This window comes from Silurus aristotelis (assembly GCF_946808225.1).
Source record: "Silurus aristotelis genome assembly, chromosome: 27".
Lineage (NCBI taxonomy): Eukaryota > Metazoa > Chordata > Actinopteri > Siluriformes > Siluridae > Silurus > Silurus aristotelis.
The window spans coordinates 2,213,813-2,230,178 of NC_139600.1; the positions used below are offsets into that span (position 1 = coordinate 2,213,813).

Consider the following 16,366-nt stretch of genomic DNA (forward strand, 5'->3'; position numbering starts at 1 on the left):
TCACGTTTAAAAACATTACAAAAATGCGATCGTTGTTCTGAAGTCTGCTGTAATTAAATGTTCACGTGTATTTATTTATTCGACGGTGGTGTTGGTGGAACGTGTACAGATGAGCTTTACTCATGACGCACACACTGAATATTGGTAAATGTATTTAGTCATATGACGTGAGAATCTTCGTGAGATGAAAACACTACCTGCATGCTAAAGGTGTTATAGGGTAAAGTCCAGATGTTGTCCTGGATTTCCTTGTTGTTTGTAGATCATATGATCATATGTTTTGTAGTCAATGTAAAAAAAACTTGGATATTCAAACGTCTATTTTGTGATGAATAAAAGAGACTCGTGATCTGGGATTCCTTTTCCACTGATCAATCACTGATCTCAGAGCTGATTTATAAGATTTTTAAGACACTGATCATGTGAACAGTAAGAATTCAGTAGTGTTCTTAAATCCAGCAGTGGGGAGAAGGTGGAAGGTGATAGATCTTTAATCTGATCTTAGTGAGGAAGCAAAGTGGTTCAAACAGCAGCACCAAAAAGTCATGGAAATCTGTTGATCTGTAGGTTTTATGGAGAACAGTGTCCAGATGTGCATTGTAGATTTTATGCCATGAAGAATAGTGTACAGATGTGCATACTTTAACCATCTTCAAAATTAAAACTCAATGTAAAAGATAAATAGATGGTTTATGGCAGTTTAAAGTCCGATGATGAAAACACACACACACACACACACACACACACACACACACTTGCACTTTGTTCCAGAGCTCGTAGGTGGAGCTATTTCAAACCGAAAGTAAAATCTGATCTTTTTTCCCTTCCGTGCGGGTGGAAATGCATGAATAAGATTTCCTTATTTTGGAAATATATCCCATATTTTTTTTTTATACATTTCGAATATATTTTTATTTATTCCTTCGTTCATTAAAAGCTCTGTGAGCACACACTGTTCCCTACAGCCATGATTTCAGGTAAGAAGAAGAAGCTTTCCCATTTATTCTCATTCGATGTTTCGCATGAGTGATTAAGCGCTGCAGATGTGTGACGTCACGTGATTATGTAACGTTCCAGACAGCATATAAAATAAAATCCTACTGTAGATCATTTCATATCACGCCGATTTCAGGGATTTTGTAATATTTTGAACGTTTTCGGTAGAAATCCCTGGTCAGGGACTGCGGTCAAGCTGAAAATACCTGACAAATAGAAAGAAAAGACAATTCATCAAAAAAATGTATTTCTATTTTCATCAGAACACAAATACAAATTCGTGTTTGTGGTGTAAATATATATAATATATATAATAATGACCCGTATTCATACACTCTTACAACATCTTATTGTATAGTCTTTACTACTATACAGTACAATTTAAAGGCAAAAAAAATCACCTTTATTTCATTTTCCTTTATGTATTAATTGATAATTCATTCAGTTGTTCTTCACTCAAAGTGACCCTGATTAACCCTCTCATTCATTCAAAGAATTCTTATATAGAGTGTGTATATTCTAGAATAGATTATATTATACTATACTATACTACTATACTAATTATACAAAATTATATTATATTTGAATTTCTTCTTCTTTTTTCGGCTTTCCCCATTAGGGGGCGCCACAGCGGATCATCTGTCTCCATACCCCTCTATCCTCTACATCTGCCTCTTTCACACCAACTACCTGCATGTCTTCCCTCACCATATCCATAAACCTCCTCCTTGGTCTTCCTCTTTTCCTCCATCCTGGTGTCTCCATCCTCAGCATTCTCCTACTGATATACCCCATGTCCCTCCTCTGTACATGTCCAAACCATCTCAATCTCACCTCCCTCACCTTGTCTCCAAAACGTCCTACATGTGCTGCCTAATAAACTCATTTCTAATCCTGTCCATCTTCATCGCTTCCAATGAACATCTCAACATCTTCAGCTCTGCTCCCTCCAGCTCCTGTCTTTTACTCAATGCCACTGTCTCTAAACCATACAACATCTCAGGAATATAATATTCAAATATTATTAGTCATTTAAATATTAATATTCAAATGACTTGAATATTAATAGAGTAATAGACAGGAATTATTTCGCCTTTGCTTTTCTCAAAAACTTTAAACGACTCGATAATAACACGGTGATCATCGGAGAAGATATTGAAGATATCGGAGAAGATATTGATTTTTTTGAGTGAAGATCAAATTAGTTAAGTAGCAAACATACGAAGGAAAACTTTTTTTTTTAGTAAGTGTTTGAATATGAAATAATTCAGATGGTCATGGAAAAACTCTTGAGGAACTCAGAGGAACCAGACTCAAAAGGAAACGCCCCTCATTTGAGTGACATCAAAAGTGTGATTATAGTCTTTAAACAATACAGAACACTGGAGAGTGAGAACTAACATCAGCACTGGAGTGTGTGATTAAGACTGATGATCTTTCTACAGTCATTTGAGATTATGGAAACAGAAGCTACTGAGCAACTCATAAAATAGCTCAACATTTGAGATAATCATAAATCCAACACCAGCTTCTCCATACCAGAGCCTTTAAACACTGAGAGGTCCAGTGTCCAAACATTACATAAGGTGGAATCCAAATGGCGCTGGAACGTCTCTAGATGGTTCGAGATGTTTGCGGCATCTTCCTCTTTAAAGGTCCATAATCTTTATGAGGTGGACTAGAGCTGGAGCAACCTCAGGATGCCTCGGGATGGGGAGAGAAAGAGAAGCAGTGGAGAGAAATTAGCGTAGCTGATGTTCATGATATTAACAGCACAAGTTGATAATGTGCATGTAATCAGATGTTCTGGAGCACAAGGTTATGATGTGAGACGTATGTTATGTGTAGAACTCGCTAAAAAGATACGTCTTTATTCTAAACTTAAACTGGGGGAGTGTGTCTGAGCCCCGAACACTGTCAGGAAGACTATTCCACAGTTTAGTAGCTAAATGTGAGAACGTTCTACCACCTTTAGTGGAGTTTGCTCTTCTAGGAACTACTAGAAGTCCAGACTTTTGAGATCTCTGGGAGCATGACGGATCGTAGCGTGTTAGAAGACTGGAGAGATACATGGAGATAAACCATTTCAATAACTTTCACATGTTGAAGGTCTTCACTTCTTTTGTTAACAGCTCCACCACTGAGATGGTTTTCACTGCTCCTTTTCTCAGCTCTCATCCATCAGACTTCTTCTGGTCAGTGTGATTATTTATTCACATAATCAGCTTTAACAGACATCACTCTAGACTCTGTTCTGATAAAAGATCATACACAGTGATTTAAATAGACATGATGCTGATTTGGGTCTAAAATCTTCTCCAGGATTATTTTCTGTGAAGGTTCAGTCTCCAGTCTCGGGGCTCCTCGGTTCCTCTGTGTCTCTTCCCTGTGTTCTTGAAAACAACTTGGATGCTCGACACCTGGAGGTTCGCTGGTATCGTCCAAAACTACATAATACCCCGGCCCTGTTTTACAAAGACACACAGATTCAGAAGAATCCTGTAGATGTTCAGTACCAGGGCAGAGTGTTCCTGTTAGGAGACATGGAGAAAGGCGATGTCTCCATGAAACTGGAGAACCTGACTCTAGCAGATAGAGGAGACTATGTGTGCCATGTAAAAAGTGATGACTGGTATGACAAGGACACGGTGTCCCTCAGACTGAGAGGTAACGCTTCATAGACAATGTTCTCCTGAACTTCCTTTAGAATTCCTGTTTTATTGGATTACTTTCTCTTCTCTCTTTCTCTCTCAGTGGTGGGATCCACTCCTGTTCTCACCTTACATGAAGCAGGAGAAGGAAAGTTTAACGTTAGCTGTCAGTCACATGGTTGGCTACCTGAGCCTTCAGTCATCTGGACAGATAAAGATGGGAGAGATCTGAAACATCTCAGCAAAGACAAGTTCACCAGCAGTAAGATCTCCTCATGTCCAGTTCCATCAGAGACACGACTACAAAGAAATATATGCTTGAAATGACAACAAAGTCTTCTTGACTTGACCACAATTACTACCACCACCCAACATGTTCTCACTTTCTTTTTCCTCAGATACTGAAGGACTTGTAGAGGTGAGCTCATGGATGATTGTGTCTCCATCTGAGTCTGAGTGGATCTCCTGCTCTGTGGTTTTGTCTGGTCAGGAGAGAAAAGAGAGCAGAACAGCATTATTCATCCCTGCAGGTATCACAGATCATTCATCCTGAAAGTATCATGTATGGAAGAACATTTCTGAACGGTAGAATTGAAGAAACAACATGGTGGGTGTGTGTGTGTGTGTGTGTGTGTGTGTGTGTGTGTGTGTGTGTGTGTGTGTGCGCGCAGAGTCTGGAAATGGATACCTTCTGATTCCATTTGTTCTGCTGCTGTGTGCTGCTGCTGCTGCTGCTGGAATTATTGTCTATTGTGTACTACATAAAAAAGGTGATACAAAGTTTAACTTCATATTTTATTACCAGAAAATATCAAATTAACTCCAACAATAAATTGGACTGACAGACAAAAACATTCCTGTAGATCAGAAAACTATTAAGCAAAACAGTCCTGATGTTCCATGAATTCTGAAAGATCTGCAATTCTTCTACATCTGGTGTAGTGTGAAGAAGAAAGAACACTGAAACATGGAAGCTGGAGCAGGTCTTCAGCAGCTCATTAAGATCTAATACAGAACATTTTTCTCTCTGTTGTAGGTGTGATTTGTAAGGGAAAACACAAAGGAACTGCAGAAGGTATATGACTCGGTAAAATACACTTAATTCATCAAATCCAGTGAAATAAGAAAAAATAAGATTATTTTTTTCTGTTACATCAGGAACTTTATCAGAAACTGAACCTCTGAATCCAATCTGTGTGGAAATTCCAGATAAAAATGACTCTCCATCTGTCATTAAAGCTCCTGATGATGTGGTTGTAGGTTGGTCAGATCTCCTAATCTTTACACTTCCTACATCCACCTGATCAACACTTTATCTTCTATTATGTTTTTCACCTTAAGCAAGATTTAAAATCTGTTTCTTTCTGCAAATAGAAATAGAGCAAAGTGCAGAAACACGACGGACTCCATCTCCAGGTAAATGTGTTTAAAGCAGCTTCAAGAACCTCAAACCTTTTCAGAAAATCCACAACCAGCTTCTGTATTAAATTCTATAAAAATATTTTACACCAGTCTGTTTCCCAAGTAAAACTCCAAATGGATCCATTTTATACAGTCTTAATTATTCACTAAACTCATAAACACCAGAAGTTGTTTTATTTGCTTCTGAGTGTTTTATTAATAATAAATGTTTATTGGTTAGGGTTAGGGACAATTTCTATCCAAGATAATTCTAAATATGTTTCTATTTTTTTACTTTCTTCTACTACAGGTCTCACATATGATACCAATAACATGATTCCCACATTCAATAGCAGAAACTTAACTTCTACCCCTAATACCAAGAACTCAACTTCTGCACCTGATACCAACAACTCAACTTCTACACCTGATACCAACAACTCAACTTCTGCACCTGATACCAAAAACTCAACTTCTGCACCTGATACCAACAACTCAACTTCTGCACCTGATACCAAAAACTCAACTTCTACACCTGACACAAAGAACTCAACTTTCACAGCTAAAACCAAGAACTCAACTTCTACCCCTGATACTAAGAACTCAACGTCTACACCTGGTACCAAAAACTCAACTTCTACACCTGGTACCAAGAACTCAACTTCTACACCTGATACTAAGAACTCAACTTCTGCACCTGATACCAACAACTCAACTTCTACACCTGATACCAAAAACTCAACTTCTGCACCTGATACCAACAACTCAACTTCTGCACCTGATACCAACAACTCAACTTCTGCACCTGATACCAACAACTCAACTTCTGCACCTGATACCAACAACTCAACTTCTGCACCTGATACCAAAAACTCAACTTCTACACCTGACACAAAGAACTCAACTTCCACAGCTAAAACCAAGAACTCAACTTCTAGCCCTGATACTAAGAACTCAACGTCTACACCTGGTACCAAAAACTCAACTTCTACACCTGGTACCAAGAACTCAACTTCTACACCTGATACTAAGAACTCAACTTCTACACCTGGTACCAAGAACTCAACTTCTACCCCTGATACTAAGAACTCAACTTCTACACCTGATACTAAGAACTCAACTTCTACACCTGGTACCAAGAACTCAACTTCAACACCTGATACTAAGAACTCAACTTCTACCCCTGATACCAAGAACTCAATCTCTACACCTGGTACCAAGAACTCAACTTCAACATCTGATACCAAGAACTCAACTTCTACACCTGATACTAAGAACTCAGCTTCAACATCTGATACCAAGAACTCAACTTCAACATCTGATACCAAGAACTCAACTTCCAACCCTGATACCAAGAACTCAACTTCTACCCCTGATACCAAGAACTCAACTTCTACACCTGATACCAAGAAATTAACTTCCACCCCTGATACCAAGAACTCAACTTCTACCCCTGATACCAAGAACTCAACTTCTACCCCTGATACCAAGAACTCAACTTCTACCCCTGATACCAAGAACTCAACTTCTACATCTGATACCAAGAACTCAACTTCAACATCTGATACCAAGAACTCAACTTCAACATCTGATACCAAGAACTCAACTTCTACACCTGATACCAAGAACTCAACTTCTACACCTGATACCAAGAACTCAACTTCAACATCTGATAACAAGAACTCAACTTCTACACCTGATACTAAGAACTCAGCTTCAACATCTGATACCAAGAACTCAACTTCAACATTTGATACCAAGAACTCAACTTCTACACCTGATACCAAGAACTCAACTTCTACACCTGATACCAGGAACTCAACTTCTACATCTGATACTAAGAACTCAACTTCAACATCTGATACCAAGAACCCAACTTCTACACCTGATACCAAGAACTCAACTTCTACACCTGATACCAAGAACTCAACTTCTACACCTGATACCAAGAACTCAACTTCTACACCTGATACCAGGAACTCAACTTCTACATCTGATACCAAGAACTCAACTTCAACATCTGATACCAAGAACTCAACTTCTACACCTGATACCAAGAACTCAACTTCAACATCTGATACCAAGAACTCAACTTCTACACCTGATACCAAGAACTCAACTTCTACACCTGATACCAAGAACTCAACTTCTACACCTGATACCAAGAACTCAACTTCTACACCTGATACCAGGAACTCAACTTCTACATCTGATACCATGAACTCAACTTCAACATCTGATACCAAGAACTCAACTTCTACATCTGATACTAAGAACTCAACTTCAACATCTGATACCAAGAACCCAACTTCTACACCTGATACCAAGAACTCAACTTCTACACCTGATACCAAGAACTCAACTTCTACACCTGATACCAAGAACTCAACTTCTACACCTGATACCAGGAACTTAACTTCTACATCTGATACCAAGAACTCAACTTCAACATCTGATACCAAGAACTCAACTTCTACACCTGATACCAAGAACTCAACTTCAACATCTGATACCAAGAACTCAACTTCTACACCTGATACCAAGAACTCAACTTCTACACCTGATACCAAGAACTCAACTTCTACACCTGATACCAAGAACTCAACTTCTACACCTGATACCAGCAACTCAACTTCTACATCTGATACCAAGAACTCAACTTCAACATCTGATGCCAAGAACTCAACTTCAACATCTGATGCCAAGAACTCAACTTCTACACCTGATACCAAGAACTCAACTTCTACACCTGATACCAAGAACTCAACTTCTACACCTGATATCAAGAACTCAACTTCTACACCTGATGCCAACAAGTTATCCTCTACACCTGATTCAAACAAAGTAACTTCTACACTTGCTTCAGGGTCTACCACTGGCCCAAAATCATCTAGACGACATAACAGACCAAGCAATAAAGATCCTTCCACCAACTTTGGAAGAAAAACAGTAGATACTCAAGCAAGAAAGAGAAAAAAGGACTTTGAAGAAAAAACAGAAAATTCTCCTGAGTCCAAGCGTCTCTATAAGCCAGCAGCAGAGCCTGAAGGTAAGAAATTTGGCCCAGAAGTGAAAGGTGAAGAAAATATAAAATGTACTGTAAAATATAAACATAACACTGACACAACCTTTTTATCAGGTGATACTGAGATGTCAGAGGAAGATCCCTCACCTGGCCTAGAGGATATGGATACACAGCATTATGAACCTACTTGGGAGGCCAAAATGGAGTCTGACTGAAGTTTATGATCATTTTTTCCTTCAGTTTTTGTATTGTTTATTTTATTCTGCTTTTTCTCTGTTGGTTATTTAGATTCTTTTTATACACAGACTGTATATACTGTAAATATCATAAAATCATTTACACTTCATTTTATTTAAAAAACGTTTTTGAATATAAACAGAAAGATAGAGTAAATGGAGTGTGTAATATACATCTGTATGGAATCTGGTTATAAATAAATAGCATGAATGTTCAAGTAAAATGATTTATAAGTGAAACAAGATAATGCACACCTAACAGTTCCCATGCCTCACACCAGCTCTATAATGAAGAATGGTGGTGGCTGCATCATGCTGTGGGGAAACTTGTCATTAACAGAGACTGAGAAATTTGTTTGATTGAAGAAAGAATGAATGAAGCAAAATATTACAAGAGAATCTGCTTCAGTCCACTGACACTTGGGAGAAAATTCAGCTTAGAGTAGGACAATGATACCAAGTCTACAGCCAGAAGCACATTGGAATGGCTAAAGAACAAAAAAGAGAAATGTCCTACAGTGGTCAGTCAAGGTCCTGATCTCAATACTATTGAGAATTAGATTGAAATGGTGAGTTCTCTACACTTCCTGAGATAATATTTGCTGTTCTGAAAGGATCTGTCAGCTCTTTTCTTTCTATATATGTTACCTCTGGTCAAATTCTTTGTGAACATGGTATTTGCTTTAATTGTTAAGTAAAGATACACACATGTTTCAGCAAAGCAAGAGGAGAGACACCACCATCACCTCTGGACTGAACTAATACATATATTTATAATATAGTATGTGTGCAGTTCTGATCTTTGGATTTTACTGTAAAGTGAGAGAGGAAATGGAGATGTTCAAGTTGAACATTTTTGTCATTTTCCATTTTGAAGGTAAACACACACTCTTGATTACAGCTCTATGGGCGGAGCTGTTTCAAACCAAATGTGAAAGTGAATCGTTTAACTTTGTGATTGTAACTGGATTAACAGGATTTAGAAATATTTTACACATCATTCAGTTCCTCGTGTTTTTTTGAAGGCGCTCTGAGCAGACAGCGTATCCTACTGCCATGATTTCAGGTAAAAGGAAGCTTCGATGTGGTTTATTCCCTTCTGTGTTGTGTATGAACAGTGACATTGTGACTGCCGGTAGGTCATGTTATTTCATTATACAACTGATTCTGTTTTCCAAACAGAGACAAATCAAATCTTACAAATACTGTTTAACATTAAATATTTTTATTATAAATAATTATAAACTGTAATTTTTTTGAAGAACAGAATGTTTATTGACAAACTAAATGACAGAAGGCACAAACACTGCAGGGTTGCCAGGTGAACCTAAACATACACAGGCAAAAAACATGGACAGTGCCAAATAAATGACCATTAATGCTTACTCTATGCTCTATTTTAAATATCTTACCTAACTAACAAACTATATATTAGACTAGACTAGACTAAGCTACTTAAATACAAGTGTTGACACCTGCCCTCTAACCTACAGTGCCTAGAAAATTACAAGACCTACATGGTGAAATGTTAACATGTACACAGCTTTATCACAGTCTTATGCTTATAAACAAACTTCCACGTACAAGGTATCAGGGTGCAACTTTTTCCACTTCTTCTGGACAGACTCTTGCTCTTCATTGATCCCTTTCTCAGCCAGCATTTACTTATGATCAACAGGCAATTCCCCCCTTTAGTAGAACAGCAGAGAGCCAGAGACAGCAAAACCAGAACACAAGAGGTGGGGAAGAGAGAAAGAGATATAAAACAGCAGTGACTCACAACACCACCATAACATTAAATCACCTGCCTAACATTGTTTACAGGTACACACGAGCAGTGTATTCCAGTGTACATGTGCGGGAAGCTTTATCCTGGTGAAAAAGGACACTACCTTTGGGGACAATTTATAATCAAAGGGTGTAATTGTCTCTGTAGAAGTGTTTAGGTAGATATTAAAGTTTTAGTTTTAGGCAAAGAGGCCAGAGGGGAGAGCAAAGCCAGCAAAGCGGATTGGCGAAGCAACATCCTCAGCAAAGCCACTGGGCAGAGCTACGTTTTCAAATCTATTTACTTTAGGAATTCTACCATGTTTCAAATATATTACACACAGAAGAGAACTCTGAGCTCTCTGAGATCATTCATCCTAAAAGTATCTTGTATGGAAGAACATTTCTGAATGGTAGAATTGAAGAAACAACATGGTGTGTGTGTGTGTGTGTGTGTGTGTGTGTGTGTGTGTGTGTGTGTGTGTGTGTGTGTGTGTGTGCGCGCAGAGTCTGGAAATGGATACCTTCTGATTCCATTTGTTCTGCTGCTGTGTGCTGCTGCTGCTGCTGCTGGAATTATTGTCTATTGTGTACTACATAAAAAAGGTGATACAAAGTTTAACTTCATATTTTATTACCAGAAAATATCAAATTAACTCCAACAATAAATTGGACTGACAGACAAAAACATTCCTGTAGATCAGAAAACTATTAAGCAAAACAGTCCTGATGTTCCATGAATTCTGAAAGATCTGCAATTTTTCTACAGCTGGTGTAGTGTGAAGAAGAAAGAACACTGAAACATGGAAGCTGGAGCAGGTCTTCAGCAGCTCATTAAGATCTAATACAGAACATTTTTCTCTCTGTTGTAGGTGTGATTTGTAAGGGAAAACACAAAGGAACTGCAGAAGGTATATGACTCGGTAAAATACACTTAATTCATCAAATCCAGTGAAATAAGAAAAAATAAGATTATTTTTTTCTGTTACATCAGGAACTTTATCAGAAACTGAACCTCTGAATCCGATCTGTGTGGAAATTCCAGATAAAAATGACTCTCCATCTGTCATTAAAGCTCCTGATGATGTGGTTGTAGGTTGGTCAGATCTCCTAATCTTTACACTTCCTACATCCACCTGATCAACACTTTATCTTCTATTATGTTTTTCACCTTAAGCAAGATTTAAAATCTGTTTCTTTCTGCAAATAGAAATAGAGCAAAGTGCAGAAACACGACGGACTCCATCTCCAGGTAAATGTGTTTAAAGCAGCTTCAAGAACCTCAAACCTTTTCAGAAAATCCACAACCAGCTTCTGTATTAAATTCTATAAAAATATTTTACACCAGTCTGTTTCCCAAGTAAAACTCCAAATGGATCCATTTTATACAGTCTTAATTATTCACTAAACTCATAAACACCAGAAGTTGTTTTATTTGCTTCTGAGTGTTTTATTAATAATAAATGTTTATTGGTTAGGGTTAGGGACAATTTCTATCCAAGATAATTCTAAATATGTTTCTATTTTTTTACTTTCTTCTACTACAGGTCTCACATATGATACCAATAACATGATTCCCACATTCAATAGCAGAAACTTAACTTCTACCCCTAATACCAAGAACTCAACTTCTGCACCTGATACCAACAACTCAACTTCTACACCTGATACCAACAACTCAACTTCTGCATCTGATACCAAAAACTCAACTTCTGCACCTGATACCAACAACTCAACTTCTGCACCTGATACCAACAACTCAACTTCTACACCTGATACCAACAACTCAACTTCTGCACCTGATACCAAAAACTCAACTTCTACACCTGACACAAAGAACTCAACTTTCACAGCTAAAACCAAGAACTCAACTTCTACCCCTGATACTAAGAACTCAACGTCTACACCTGGTACCAAAAACTCAACTTCTACACCTGGTACCAAGAACTCAACTTCTACCCCTGATACTAAGAACTCAACTTCTACACCTGGTACCAAGAACTCAACTTCTCCCCCTGATACCAAGAACTCAACTTCAACATCTGATACCAAGAACTCAACTTCTACACCTGATACTAAGAACTCAACTTCTACACCTGGTACCAAGAACTCAACTTCTACCCCTGATACCAAGAACTCAACTTCAACATCTGATACCAAGAATTCAACTTTTACCCCTGATACCAAGAACTCAGCTTCAACATCTGATACCAAGAACTCAACTTCAACATCTGATACCAAGAACTCAACTTCCAACCCTGATACCAAGAACTCAACTTCTACCCCTGATACCAAGAACTCAACTTCTACACCTGATACCAAGAAATTAACTTCCACCCCTGATACCAAGAACTCAACTTCTACCCCTGATACCAAGAACTCAACTTCTACCCCTGATACCAAGAACTCAACTTCTACATCTGATACCAAGAACTCAACTTCAACATCTGATACCAAGAACTCAACCTCAACATCTGATACCAAGAACTCAACTTCTACACCTGATACCAAGAACTCAACTTCAACATCTGATACCAAGAACTCAACTTCTACACCTGATACCAAGAACTCAACTTCTACCCCTGATACCAAGAACTCAACTTCTACATCTGATACCAAGAACTCAACTTCAACATCTGATACCAAGAACTCAACCTCAACATCTGATACCAAGAACTCAACTTCTACACCTGATACCAACAACTCAACTTCAACATCTGATACCAAGAACTCAACTTCTACACCTGATACCACGAACTCAACTTCAACATCTGATACCACGAACTCAACTTCTACACCTGATACCAAGAACTCAACAAGTTGTGGTATTGTCTGAGGAAGTCTGGTGTGTCAGAGAAGTATGTGAGGGTGGTGCAGGACATGTATGAGGACAGCAGTGAAGTGTGTAGTAGGAACGACAGACTGGTTCAAGGTGAAGTTTGGACTGCATCACGGATCGGTTCTGACGGACGAGGTCAGAAAGGAGTCTCCATGGACTATAATGTTTGCAGATGATATTGTGATTTGTGGTGAGAGCAGGGAGCAGGTTGAGAAAAGCCTGAAGAGGTGGAGGTACGTGCTGGAGAGAAGGGGAATGAAAGTCAGTAAGAGTAAGAAAGAGTACATGTGTGTGAATGAGAGGGAGGGCAGTGGAGGGGTGCGGTTGCAGGAAGAAGAGGTGAAAAAGGTGGAGGAGTTCAGGTACCTGAGGTCATCAGTGCAAAGTAATAGAGAGTGTGTTAGAGAAGTGAAGAAAAGAGTGAGAGTGAGAGGGAAAGTTTATAGGACTGTGGTGAGACTTGCGATGTTGTATGGATTAGAGACAGTGGCATTGAGTAAAAGACAGGAGGTGGAGCTGGAGGTAGCAGAGCTGAAGATGTTGAGGTTTTCGTTGGGAGTGACGACGATGAACAGGATTAGAAATGAGTTTATTAGAGGGCAGCTCATGTAGGACATTTTGGAGACAAGGTGAGGGAGGTGAGATTGAGATGGTTTGGACATGTGCAGAGGAGGGACATGGGGTATATCGGTAGAAGAATGGTGAGGATGGAGCCACCAGGAAGGAGGAAAAGAGGAAGACCAAGGAGTTGGTTCATGGATGTGGTGAGAGAAGACATGCAGAGGACAGGGGGGTATGGAGACGGATGATCCGCTGTGGCAACCAATGGGAGAAGCCGAAAGAAGAAGAAGAATCACAAATAAGACACGATAATCAACAACCGCTGTAGAGTTTTATAGATAAGCACAGATTGATTGCAGATGTGCATTGAAATGCAGTTTAGCATCTACCAGTAGTGCAAATAAACAAATTGTATTGAACATGTAAATATATTTTCGGAGATGGAGATGGAGATGCTGCACCATACCATCCAGACACTGCAAAGAAAAAGCCGTCCCTCATAACTTCAACTCAGCTTTCAGCAGGACAATGATCGCGAGGTCAAAGTAACAGAGTGGCTGTTAGTCTTAAGATGGTTCTCACACTGGTTTACGCACATTTCTTTGTCTGTTCAGTGTCTATAGAATATTTACGATGTTATTATGTAAGGTATACAGGAAGTCTTTATCTGGGCTCACACATCTCCGGCTAGTATATCGTCTTATCCAAACAGGAAATAGCTTTAGGTCAGGCTTTCTTTCCAACGTATATATACATTTGTCTGTTGACTGCAATAAACTGAAGAAGAACATAATCCGTTCTGTGCGCTGTGTGATTCTTCCCTGATATCAGAAAGGCACCACGGGCATCACAGTTCATATGAAAAAACCTCTCCAAGAATTAAGTTTCGTTTGGGCTCAAGAACTAAAAGATAAATGGGCTACAGCGGTTCTGTCAAAGTCCTGATCTCAAGACCGATCTTAACATGATCTTAACTTGCATTGTTACGCTGAAGATAAACAGTTGTACAGTTCAGCAAAGCCAGATGAGATACACCACCATTACCTTTGGCTCACTTAATAGAGATAAACGTATAGGAATAAACTAAGAGAAAACTGAACTGTATACACGATTACTCTTTAATGTGTGTTGAGAGGATTTCTCTGTGAACATGAACATGAACTTCAGTGATGGATTTTCATACAGTTTCAGTAAAACGTTTTTCTTTACTATGTTTAATATGAACGTTAATAATAACAAAAGGTGATTTATGACACTTTACAGTCCAAAGGTAAACAAACGTGGTTGTTCATTAAAGTTTTACGGCTGGAGCCTTTTCACAACAGAAAGTAAATGTGGCTGTTGGTTTATCGATCTTTTGGTTCTTTTGGGGTTTTTGAAGGCACTCTAAGCAGACAGAGTTCCTTTCTGCCATGACTTCAGGTAAGAGCTTCTGTACTGTTTATTCATTCGTTTTCCTACAGTAGAATCTTCATTTATCACAAGTGTGTTCAGGGAGAAAATCAATTGCTGTGTAAATCTGATAAACAGAACAGTGAACATCTCACTTCTATTATTTTCACAGAAGAATAAATACATGAGGTGTAAGATTACCACTTTCTCTACACTTTAACATAAATTCCATTCACACTTACAAGTGAATCATAAATAAAACACGATCAAGTGAATCTACTTAAATAATGTGTGTGTTTTAATAACTTTCCCATGTTGAAGGTCTTCACTTCTTTTGTTAACAGCTCCACCACTGAGATGGTTTTCACTGCTCCTTTTCTCAGCTCTCATCCATCAGACTTCTTCTGGTCAGTGTGATTATTTATTCACATAATCAGCTTTAACAGACATCACTCTAGACTCTGTTCTGATAAAAGATCATACACAGTGATTTAAATAGACATGATGCTGATTTGGGTCTAAAATCTTCTCCAGGATTATTTTCTGTGAAGGTTCAGTCTCCAGTCTCGGGGCTCCTCGGTTCCTCTGTGTCTCTTCCCTGTGCTCTTGAAAACATTTTGGATGCTCGACACCTGGAGGTGCGCTGGTATCGTCCCAAACTATTTAATACCCCGGCCCTGTTTTACAAAGACACACAGATTCAGAAGAATCCTGTAGATGTTCAGTACCAGGGCAGAGTGTTCCTGTTAGGAGACCTGGAGAAAGGAGATGTATCCATGAAACTGGAGAACCTGACTCTAACAGATAGAGGAGACTATGTGTGCCATGTGAGCAGTGATAAATGGTATGATGAGGCCACGGTGTCCCTCAGACTGAGAGGTAACGCTTCATAGACAATGTTCTTATGAACTCCCTTTGGAATTCCTGTTTTATTGGATTACTTTCTCTTCTCTCTTTCTGTCTCAGTGGTGGGATCCACTCCTGTTCTCACCTTACATGAAGCAGGAGCAGGAAAGGTTAACGTTAGCTGTCACTCACATGGTTGGCTACCTAAGCCTTCAGTCATCTGGACAGATAAAGATGGGAGAGATCTGAAACATCTCAGCAAAGACAAGTTCACCAGCAGTAAGATCTCCTCGTGTACTGTTCCATCAGAGACACGACTACAAAGAAATATAACCAACATGATCTCACTTTCTTTTCCCTCAGATACTGAAGGACTTGTAGAGGTAAACTCATGGATGATTGTGTCTCCATCTGAGTCTGAGTGGATCTCCTGCTCTGTGGGTTTGTCTGGTCAGGAGACAAAAGTGAGCAGAACAGCATTATTCATCCCTGCAGGTATCACAGATCATTCATCCTGAAAGTATCTTGTATGGAAGAACATTTCTAAATGGTAGAACTGCAGAAACAACATAATTTGTGTGTGTGTGTGTGTGTGTGTGTGTGTGTGTGTGTGTGTGTGTGTGTGTGTGTGTGTGTGTGTGTGTGTGCAGAG

The 16,366-nt window shown here is 38.9% G+C and overlaps 3 protein-coding genes across 3 annotated transcripts in view; all 3 read left to right on the plus strand.

Annotated features, from left to right (window-relative positions):
- tacr3l (tachykinin receptor 3-like) overlaps positions 1–356 on the plus strand; it is a 7,514-nt gene extending 7,158 nt beyond the window's left edge. Inside the window, exon 5 of the mRNA XM_083533190.1 lies at positions 1–356. This exon is cut by the window's left edge and continues 377 nt beyond it. The gene's annotated coding sequence lies outside the window, so the exon portion shown is untranslated.
- Positions 357–486: 130 nt separating this feature from the next.
- On the plus strand, positions 487–8,399 carry LOC310721555 (uncharacterized protein). Its single transcript, XM_083533339.1, has 11 exons — positions 487–977; positions 3,129–3,191; positions 3,319–3,663; positions 3,751–3,909; positions 4,046–4,177; positions 4,319–4,417; positions 4,684–4,722; positions 4,806–4,907; positions 5,022–5,063; positions 5,359–8,097; positions 8,188–8,399. Exons 1-11 carry the CDS (start codon positions 968–970, stop codon positions 8,286–8,288), a joined length of 3,831 nt encoding a protein of 1,276 aa, XP_083389465.1. The 5' UTR covers positions 487–967; the 3' UTR covers positions 8,289–8,399.
- A 2,515-nt stretch (positions 8,400–10,914) lies between these two features.
- Positions 10,915–12,912, plus strand: LOC310721556 (uncharacterized protein; the record flags this gene model as incomplete). Its single annotated transcript, XM_083533340.1, has 4 exons — positions 10,915–10,987; positions 11,071–11,172; positions 11,287–11,328; positions 11,624–12,912. Exon 4 carries the CDS (start codon positions 11,647–11,649, stop codon positions 12,910–12,912), a length of 1,266 nt encoding a protein of 421 aa, XP_083389466.1. The 5' UTR covers positions 10,915–10,987; positions 11,071–11,172; positions 11,287–11,328; positions 11,624–11,646.
- Between the last annotated feature and the right edge of the window lie 3,454 nt (positions 12,913–16,366).

Bases quoted from the DNA above. Each gene is read 5' to 3' on its own strand.
- LOC310721555 (XM_083533339.1), top strand. The intron at 5,064-5,358 runs GTAAATGTGTTT...CTTCTACTACAG, and splicing joins ACGACGGACTCCATCTCCAG to GTCTCACATATGATACCAAT. The intron at 8,098-8,187 runs GTAAGAAATTTG...CCTTTTTATCAG, and splicing joins GCCAGCAGCAGAGCCTGAAG to GTGATACTGAGATGTCAGAG.